This window comes from Lolium rigidum, chromosome 7, assembly GCF_022539505.1.
Source record: "Lolium rigidum isolate FL_2022 chromosome 7, APGP_CSIRO_Lrig_0.1, whole genome shotgun sequence".
Lineage (NCBI taxonomy): Eukaryota > Viridiplantae > Streptophyta > Magnoliopsida > Poales > Poaceae > Lolium > Lolium rigidum.
Window position 1 is genome coordinate 335,276,435 of NC_061514.1, and position 10,622 is coordinate 335,287,056.

General features: G+C 54.4%; 1 protein-coding gene across 1 annotated transcript; it reads left to right on the plus strand.

The window, feature by feature from the left end:
* The first annotated feature begins 2,291 nt into the window (after positions 1-2,291).
* LOC124673473 (glyoxylate/hydroxypyruvate reductase HPR3-like) lies at positions 2,292-3,758 on the plus strand. Its single transcript, XM_047209551.1, has 2 exons — positions 2,292-2,777; positions 3,220-3,758. Exons 1-2 carry the CDS (start codon positions 2,292-2,294, stop codon positions 3,742-3,744), a joined length of 1,011 nt encoding a protein of 336 aa, XP_047065507.1. The 3' UTR covers positions 3,745-3,758.
* Positions 3,759-10,622: the final 6,864 nt, after the last annotated feature.

The following is a 10,622-nucleotide window of genomic DNA, read 5'->3' on the forward strand; positions in this document are numbered from 1 at the left end:
CGACGGCTGCAGCAGAACTACTGTCGCGGCGGAGCTTCACCGACGGCGCGGTCGATCTCGCCGCCGCCAGATCTCACCGCCGCCAGATCTCGCCACCGCTTCCTCCCGCCACCACCTCCTCGACACGAAGACCTCTTCGGTCGCCAGATCCGGCCGCCTCCTCGCCGTCGCCCCCAACGGAACCTCCAACCGCCGTATCCTCTGCGCCGTCAGCTCGGCCACCAGCTGCTCCGTTGAATTGGCGTTCACTCCGGTATGTTCCCCTCCATTACGATAGCTGTGTACTGGGTTTAACTGAATAGTTGCGGCATAGATGCACAAATCTTTGATTTGGTCCGGTTATTTAATGCCGATAGACATGCACAACGATGATGCGCCATGGACGCCATGAATTTGCAGTTGTATGTTTCCATGTGATGCCTGCACAGCGTGATGTATTATCAGTAGCCAGTATACTATAAGGAATGAACATCATTTTTGCTTATTTTTAGTGTTGAAAGAGGTTTTGTTAGTCCATCAGACATCTTGATTTATTCGATGCAATACACTGTTGAAAGTAGAGATTATTCCCCAGTCTTGTCAATAAATCACAACAGCATTTTAATGGATATTTAATATACTGCTGTAGATTACAACCGTTTCTTGGATGCTACATTATCACTATTCCAGGTTGTTGATTAGTTTCTGACGCTAAAGAAAGAGAAATAGCTGCTTGTTGATTGCTTGTGCTGTTGTGCTTGTGCGTATATACGCATACTGATTGTGCACACCACATCCATTAACTAACTAGATCATACTCTGAAACACGATATTAATGCTCGGTCGCTAGCTGCGGCGCTGCCGCAAGAAACTCACATATGATTCATATCCTGATTTTGAGGGGCGGATACAGTTCAAGGGCGGCAGCAGGCAGCCGGTAGCCTTCGCGCTAGGCCGCTAGGTAAGATGCCTTCAGTTTGCTAGCTTGTCATAAAAAATAGTGTAACAGTCGTATCATTTTGTCTGTCTTGGACCTCCATGGAGACTTGCGATAGCTTTTTTGTCATGATCATTGAGATCAATCTAGCTATTTCATTGTCAGGTTTTGCATTTTGTATATAATTGGCACCAAATACTGTATGAGATCGTTTTTACTTGCTTTAGTCGGCTTGGTTGAAATAGCTCTTGTAGCTTATAGACTCTTCCTGGGAAAACACACCAGTTGATGCTTAAGTTTATCTGTGTGAGTGAACTTGTCCATGTCCACTGATTATATGCCTCTGTTTATGCAGTAACATATGCTGTTTACTAGCAGTTTATACCTCTTTTTCAGGAGCCCAAGCCTTATTGGATTTCAATCGAAGAGGAGGAGGGTCCACCAAGCTGGGATAGGATTCAGTGCATGTTAGTTTTGGAAAGTTGACAGAGATTACATTCATTTGTATGTGCATATCTTACCTTCTTGTTAGACCAATCTCATTCTATAACCTGCCGCTGATTCAACGTGACTCTTCTCTGCATTGACCATGTGTCCAATTCTGCAAGTAGTAGGATTGCATCGACTATAGGTTCAGTTCTGCAAATAGGAGGATTGCATCGACAGGGAAGTTGTGCATATGTTCTGCAAGTAATAGGAACCGAAGAGGAGAATGCTCCACCAGGCTAGGACTCTGTGCCTAACCCTTGAAACTGGTAGTAGTAGTAGGACCGGAGTGTTTGTACATCTGCTGTTTTCAGACTATGCAGGGTTCAGTTGCTTCGAGTATCACTTAACAATGCCAATGAGTTTACTCACTGTTTATGCCTCTGTTGTTTCAGGAATGCAGCATAGTTGAACTCAGGAATCCAAGAAGAGGACGCTCCACAGCTAGTAGTTTTTAGTTTATGTTTTCTAAGATTGTGAACTGGCAAATTTGTCATCTCTGCTTCCAAAGTTGAGCACAAGAAGTGCCATTTAATATATTGCATTTACTTGATACTTAATTTAGTTTTGTGGTCACCATTGATTGAAGTTAATGTGAGCCAGTTGATGAACAGATTGGTGTACAATTTTGATTTTTATTACTTCACAATGCAACATGCCATTTGCTCCCAGTTTGTGTTCAAATGCGATCAGATAAATCCCTGTATGCCAAACGATGGGATTGGGTGGAGAGTATTGTGGTGTGAGAGTATTGGGTGGGAGAAAGGGAATTGGGTGACGGAAGTGTATTCACCAAAAACACGTTGTATTATACACTCCAAAACACTGGAATCCACCGTTGCCAAACAAGGCCTCAGGTGTCAGGTGGTTTGGATAGAACGGCCGGCCGATGGCGTCCGGCGTCACCGCCGCGACGGCTCCTCCCTCGGGCGCCAAGCACTCGGTCCTCCTCCTGCGCCGCGCCAACGACTACCTCGCCACCGCGCTACGGGCGCGCTACCGCGTCCTCAGCTTCTACGACTCGGGCGCGCCCCTCCCGGCCTTCCTCGCCGCGTCCGCCGCCGCGGAGCCCGAGCCCCCGCGGGCTGCGCTCGTCGTCGGCGGCGGAGCCATCCGCGTGGACACCGCCTTCCTCGATGCGGCGCCGTACCTTCGCTGCGTCGTGACCACCTCCGCCGGCCTGGACCACATCGACCTCGCCGAGTGCGCGCGCCGGAGCGTCCTCGTGGCCGGCGCCGGCGAGGTATTCTCCACGGACGTGGCCGACCACGCCGTAGGGCTCCTCATCGACGTGCTCCGGAAAGTCTCCGAGGCCGACCGCTACGTCCGGCGCGGGCTGTGGCCGGTCCAAGGAGACTACCCGCTCGGCTCCAAGGTCTGTCCTTTCTTTCTTCTCTACTGATGAAGACAGTAACAGATACAGTACCTCTGAACACAAATTCAATTCATTTCTTATTTTTAGGCCACATTTGCCGGTGTAATCAATTTGAACTCAAAACTGGACTACTCGATTCAACTGCTAAGATTGATTTGAACTCAGATCTTGTCCATTTTGGAAAGAATTGTACTAGGATGGTTACGCGCAAACAGCTTACGATGAATCGTCCAATTAGAGCAACAGTAGGGTGGTGGAACTGAGACTATTTTCTGTTAATAAAACTGGGAATCTGGAGTCTGGACGGGGTACCTTATTACCGTGTTCATCATTCAATACCTCACCGGTTCTAACCGCTTACTAAATACCTGAAGTCCTGTTCTTGTCATACATTGTACCTTCTGTGAAAATAGTGTCAATATTAATTCTGATATTGTACCAGCTAGGTGGCAAGCGCGTAGGCATCATCGGTCTGGGGAGCATCGGTTCATCGATCGCTAGGCGTCTCGAAGCATTTGGCTGCGTCATCCAGTACCATTCCAGAAGACCAAAGGATACCGTCTCCTTCAGATATTTCCCCGATGCGATTAGCCTCGCCACTGAATCTGATGTGCTCATTGTCGCGTGCGCCCTGAACGCTCAGACACGGCACATTGTCAACATGGAAGTCCTGGAGGCACTAGGAGAAGACGGCGTAGTGGTGAACATCGCACGTGGAGGGAACATTGATGAGGCGGCGCTGATCAGGGCGCTCAAGGGAGGGGAGATAGCTGGTGCGGGCCTAGACGTATTTGAGAAGGAGCCAGAGGTGCCGACGGAGTTCTTCTCCATGGACAACGTGGTGCTCACCGCTCATGAGGCGGTCTTCACCACGGAGTCTCGCTCCGACCTTAGCGACCTCATGATTGGAAACCTGGAGGCATTCTTCTACAGTAAGCCGTTGCTCACGCCTGTTCTTCCCAAGTAGATGTGGGTTTTTTTTTTTTTGAGGTAAGTTGATGTGGTTGATAATAGAACAAGGAGATCATACCAAACTCAGGGTACATACATTCTTTGTCATGTTTATTACCCCTGAAAAGTAGATATATGCTACTCCATGTCATTCGTGGGTATTTTTCTTTTTCATTTTAGGAAGATAGCATGGGCACTGGCTTTGCATGCGCGTGTTTTGGACGTCTTGAAAGAGAACGTTGAGTTCGATGATAACGCACAAGCGACATCACCAAGCCTAAAAACTTAGCACCAAACAATGCCGAGACAGACCGAGAAAAGCAGGAAGAAGTGAAGTTGGATCGGTCGAAAGGATCTCGAAGTCGAGAGGATGCGGAGAAACAAACCCGCTTGCCGAGCGATCACTCTACACATTGCAGAGCTAGGAGAGTCGCAGCCACCGTCGAAGGGTATCCCACTGCCGAGCTCATGTCGCGACTCCGAGAACCGCTGACGGAACCGAAGGGCAGAGTTCCACCGAGAAGACCGTTGCACCTCCTCTTGGCCTCAAACATGAGAACCACCACCAAAAGAGTGATCCCCAGCACTATGCGAGGCAACGAGAACCTCCCACACCATCGAAGGACAACGATCACCGAGACCTCACCGCTGCCACGAACATCCCTGAAAGAGAGGTCAACCATTGTTGCAAAAGAGCAGCAGGATTTAGCTTGGCCACAAGATGCAACGCACAGGGGACTAGAGCTTGCCGAGCTCGCCCAAGCAGGAGCACCACAATCTACACAAGGGGACACGGAACCAGAATAACACTTCCAACGAAGCCAACGACGCCCGAGGACGTCGCCGTTGTTGCCACTGACCAAGATCAGAGCAGGGCTTTCGCCCGTTCCGTATCCACCCCGATAGCCTACTGCAAGCAGGAGGAAGGATTCCACCGCGACGCCTCCAAGGAGGATCATGACGCCGGAGGCGACATCGCCGCTGAACTTTCGCCCGAAAAGCTAACTCCACCTCCACTGTGAGAGGAACGCAGGAGGGGTCCAAGCTCAGATCTGAAGGAGACCCGTAGGGTCAATGCGACCAAGCCGACAGCCGATGCCAGGGATGGCCAGAGGCCAACGCGGCCGAGCCGCGCCCAGGATCCGGATCTGGAGGCGAAGAACCACATTGAGCAGGCAAAAGCAGGTGCACTGTGGCGTGGATGAGCGAGCTCCGGGGAAGAAGATCCGAGCAGGACGAGGAGCAACCGCAGCAGGGATGGCCCACCTTCACCGCTAGCTAGCAGCCAGCGCCGGCGAGGCGGAGGACGGGCGAAAAGATAGGGCGTCAGGGGAGGCCAGGCCCCATCCGAGCAGCCCAGCGCGAGAACCAGCCAGTCCTGCCGCCGCCAGCCGCCTGAGAGCTTTGCCCATAGACGTATGCCGGCAGCGGCGAGGGGAGGGCCTGTGGTGTGGGGGGTGGCGGCACGGTGGCTAGGGTTTCTGCCCGGATCGCCTCGAGGGAGACGATACGGGGGCTCCTTCAAATGTGGTTATAATCAATCCACTCGTGTGCACATGAGTAACGAGAGACACGCAAGAAGAACAACAATGTGCGAGTCTCTCCTGGTGAGACTGTGGGCATCTCAAGCGGGCGCGACGCAAATGGACGCCGAGCAAACGGACGCTGAGCGACCGTTTGCGTCCGCCTTGACCGAAAATGCGTCTGGCACCACCTCCAGCGACGCGACGCAAAGTGACCGGGTCGTTCGCAGAGACGCAAACCTGGCGCATATTTGCGGTAGGTTTGCGTCTCTGCGGACGCGCAAACTGTCCGCTCGCGTCTCCACCGGGCCCGCTTGGCAGCGAGTCTGCATCGAGAGCATCGCTTCGGCGGCCAGCGCTTCTGCGTCTGCGCCGCAGCCTTCGCCATCAATGGCGCGGCTGCCTGTTCTGCGCGCGCACTGGCGGGCGGCGGCTGGGCTTCTGCACGGCCTTCAATGGCATTGTATCCCGCGCGCGGCCGCCATTAAAAGTCCAGCGGCCGCGTTCCTCCTTCGCCCACACCTCCACTCGCACCACCACCGCCGCAGCGTCATGGGGAAGAAGAACGACTTCGAGGCCACCGGTAGCGGCAGCAAGAAGGGGACGAAGAGGGTGTCGCTGCCCGTCATGCTGGGGAGGCTGATGCATGGGAAATGGATGCCGTGCGAGTGCTGGTCGGGCGTGCAACTGCCTGGCGGCTGGTGGCTCAGCTACCGCCGGGTGCCCATCCCTCTCGTCCCTACGCGCGAGCCTGATCGGACCGCGGAGATCCGGCGAAGGAGGCGGTACCTACCGCCGGACCTCCGCGCCGATCCGGCATACGCCATCGACTCTGAAAGTTGGCGTACCTATCTGACGACCGAGACGGATAGCAGGAGGAAGGCGGGCTTCATGGGCGACAGGGATTTTCCCTTCGACCGTCCACCACCGACTCGTCCACGAAGACAGCAGGCGTCGACACGTCGTCAGCAGGTGCGAACGCACGCGCAGTACAACGACGACGACCACGACCACGACAACAACGACTACGACGACTACGACCACGACAACGACTACATCGAGGCGCTCGCGTACCATAACGAGGAGGTCAAGGACGACAGCGATGACTACGTCGCGGCCGTCTTCCACGAATGGCAGCACACCATGGCGGAGGGCCGCAAATTTGACTTCCCCGAGAACATGACGGACGACGAGATGGCGAAGGTCGGCGTCCTCGTCTCCGAGAACGACGCACCAGTGCAGCCGCCGCTGCCCCGCTACGCCACCGGCGTCATGCCGCCGGGCCTGTCGGAGGATGAAGCGCTTCGACTGGCGCTACAGGACTCGGCCGCGCCACAACCGCCGCCGTAAAACCTCTGGGCTCCTCCTCCACAGCCGCATCCCTGGGCGCCGCCACAGCTGCATCCCTGGGCGCCTCCACCGCCGCCACAGCCGCATCCCTGGGCGCCTCCACCTCCAGCACCGCCGGCGCGCCCGGCGTACGCTCCCCCGGATGGCAACTGGCCGTGGGCGGTACCGGAGCTCATCGTGCTCGACAACGACGACGAGCAGCAGTAGGCGCACGCGTTTAGGGTTTTTTTCATGTGTTAAACTATGTAAATTATGTTTTCATGTTAAAAAAAATATTTCGGCCAAAAAATGTGTCGTGCCGTTGGAGCCACCCCCGACGCAAACGGACGCATGGTCGATTTCGACAATTTCGGCCGACGCGAACGAACTCGAGCGGACATTTCCGGACGCTAAAATGCAGTCACGTGGCTGGAGATGCCCTGAAGGTTATAATGGAGCTGCCGCATATCAGGCGTCACAGCTCCAAGCTCCAATAGTAATCCCATTTTATCGATCCGGTGCGCTGCCAAAGCTTTTCGAGTTGTATTCTTTGCATTACATGCAAACATAATATACCTAATTTCCTTTGATGTGGAGGATATGTGAATGAGGACACCTATTTAAATTACATTTCAATAGCTACCCAATCTACCCGAGAGGAAGAGCTTGTAGTTACTGAAACTACATGGCATGTGTCATGGTGTTTGATCCACATAGTCAATGCAATTTGAATTGACACACTTCTAGGTTGTTTGTCACTTTGTCCATGGTTCCTATGTGAAGTAACCACTAGAGTACCTTGTAATATTTATTTAATAGAAATCGACACACGCATATTGTTTCGCGGTGATATTATTTGTATTTATTGACACAAATGCACCTAACGATTTGTCATGCATTTCATCGACAAAATGTGCATCGAACGGTTCATGAATTCTATTGACCCTTGGACACCATTTTAGTATTTTTTTTTACGATTTTATAATTAGATATGGGTGTTCAAATAGTTCATCCTTCCAAAAAAAACCGCTTAAGTTTTTCTAGATATGGATGTATTTATAACTAAAACATACTAGATAAAATTGAGCGTTTTTTTAGGGACGGAGAAAGTAATATATCTCGATGTATGAGTGATGAAGGTTGAACCTTTGTGGGTTGCCCCATCTCACAAATTTGACCATGGGGAGTGTGATTACAGAGGGAATCAGCGGGGAGGTGGACGAACTCGAAGAACACGATATAAACACACGCACACAAATTGGTTGTACTCGTTTGCCCAAACCATCAACTATAGAATTGCAAGATAAAGATCAAAAGGTAGAATTCCTTGCAAAAGATCGACAAACCCAAATAGAATTCCAAATAGCAAGAGATCAATCAAAGACATAGTTGCAAAACAAGAGATTTTCAATCGATAGAGTTGCTAGAATGGAAAAGATCTAGGTAAGGAGCCTTGATACAATAGATTGGGAATCTAAGGAGAGGGGGTTTCCCTAATCCACAAAGGAATAATAGGCATAAGCCAAGTTCCATCTCAGTTTATCTCTAACCCTAGATTTGAACCCACAAGGCTACTTATACTAGTTGGTTGGAAGGGGTAAGTTACATGACAAAATAGGTAGAGAGCAGTAGTTCTTCTCAAAAGAGGCGGTAGTATCGGTTGGTGGAAGTTCTTGTGTTTTGGTGCGGTAGTGCGGTGGATGCACCTAGTGTTAGTACCGGCCATTTGGGGCAGTAGTACCACCTTGGAGCATCTAGCTTTTATTCTTCCTTTTCTTCCATGCCTTTGTGAATTCGTCCTTTCCGCCTCGAGCTTCCATGCTGCCCACTCTACTCTCCATCCATGACGATGTATCCCACCATTGACACAAGGTGAATTATAAAGTAGTATACCATTCCTGAGGGTAGCAATGGGACTCGCATAGAGGATTGTGTTCACCTTTACTTCATGTGATGGCGTGGACATACATGATGTGGTGAAGACCGACGGTCGGGCTACATCAACGAAGGTAACAAAATTGATAGCTCGTAGAAACGCACGTTCATTCAACTAATAGACGATTAGTATTTAAATAGGTCACGTGGGCCTGAACCAGTTGGTCATATTTAGGCACATGTCATGCCTTCACGGCTCGGTCCACCTGAGAAGGAACGCCGACTCGAAGACGGCGCGGTCATACAGGATGGGGGCGCTGCGGTCGTCGTCACGCCTGACGCGCGTGAGCTCGTCCAGGGCGTCGCCGATCCCGCTCATGTAGATGGAGCAGGCGCTGACGAACTCTTCGCCATAGCTGCCGGCAGCCTCTGCCTTGATCAACGGCTGCTAGATGTCCTGCATCTTGCGCGCGAACGGCGGGCGGTCCAGGCACACGAACACCTCGCATGCGGGGAACCGGCGGACGCCGCTGAAGGGCGCGGCGTGGCCGCACAGCTCGGCGACGTCATGCCTTCACGGCTCGGTCCACCTGAGAAGGAACGCCGACTCGAAGACGGCGCGGTCATACAGGAAGGGGGCGCTGCAGTCGTCGTCACGCCTGACGCGCGTGAGCTCGTCGAGGGCGTCGCCGATCCCGCTCATGTAGATGGAGCAGGCGCTGACGAACTCTTCGCCATAGTTGACGGCAGCCTCTGCCTTGATCAACGGCTGCTGGATGCCCTGCATCTTGCGCGCGAACGGCGGGCGGTCCAGGCACACGAACACCTCGCCTGCGGGGAACCGGCGGACGCCGCTGAAGGGCGCGGCGTGGCCGCATAGCTCGGCGACGTCATGCCTTCACGGCTCGGTCCACCTAAGAAGGAACGCCGACTCGAAGACGGCGCGGTCATACAGGACGGGGGCGCTGCGGTCGTCGTCACGCCTGACGCGCGTGAGCTCGTTGAGGGTGTCGCCGATCCCGCTCATGTAGATGGAGCAGGCGCTGACGAACTCTTCGCCATAGCTGCCGGCAGCCTCTGCCTTGATCAACGGCTGCTGGATGCCCTGCATCTTGCGCGCGAACGGCGGGCGGTCCAGGCACACGAACACCTCGCCTGCGGGGAACCGGCGGACGCCGCTGAAGGGCGCGGCGTGGCCGCACAGCTCGGCGACGTCATGCCTTCACGGCTCGGTCCACCTGAGAAGGAACGCCGACTCGAAGACGACGCGGTCATACAGGACCGGGGCGCTGCGGTCGTCGTCACGCCTGACGCGCGTGAGCTCGTCGAGGGCGTCGCCGATCCCACTCATGTAGATGGAGCAGGCACTGACGAACTCTTCGCCATAGCTGCCGGCAGCCTCTGCCTTGATCAACGGCTGTTGTATGCCCTGCATCTTGCGCGCGAACGGGCGGGCGGTCCAGGCACACGAACACCTCGCCTGCGGGGAACCGGCGGACGCCGCTGAAGGGCGCGGCGTGGCCGCACAGCTCGGCGACGTCATGCCTTCACGGCTCGGTCCACCTGAGAAGGAACGCCGACTCGAAGACGGCGCGGTCATACAGGACGGGGGCGCTGCGGTCGTCGTCACGCCTGACGCGCGTGAGCTCGTCGAGGGCGTCGCCGATCCCGCTCATGTAGATTGAGCAGGCGCTGACGAACTCTTCGCCAACGGCTGCTGGATGCCCTGCATCTTGCGCGCGAACGGCGGGCGGTCCAGGCACACGAACACCTCGCCTGCGGGGAACCGGCGGACGCCGCTGAAGGGCGCGGCGTGGCCGCACAGCTCGGCGACGTCATGCCTTCACGGCTCGGTCCACCTGAGAAGGAACGCAGACTCGAAGACGGCGCGGTCTTACAGGACGGGGGCGCTGCGGTCGTCGTCACGCCTGACGCGCGTGAGCTCGTCGAGGGCGTCGCCGATCCCGCTCATGTAGATGGACCAGGCGCTGACGAACTCTTCGCCATAGCTGCCGGCAGCCTCTGCCTTGATCAACGGTTGCTGGATGCCCTGCATCTTGCGCGCGAACGGCGGGCGGTCCAGGCACACGAACACCTCGCCTGCGGGGAACCGGCGGACTCCGCTGAAGGGCGCGGCGTGGCCGCACAGCTCGGCGACGTCATGCCC

Coding starts and splice junctions, on each gene's coding strand:
- LOC124673473 (XM_047209551.1), top strand. CDS start 2,292: ATGGCGTCCGGCGTCACCGCCGCGACGGCTCCTCCCTCGGGCGCCAAG. Junction 2,778..3,219: donor ACTACCCGCTCGGCTCCAAG/GTCTGTCCTTTC, acceptor ATATTGTACCAG/CTAGGTGGCAAGCGCGTAGG.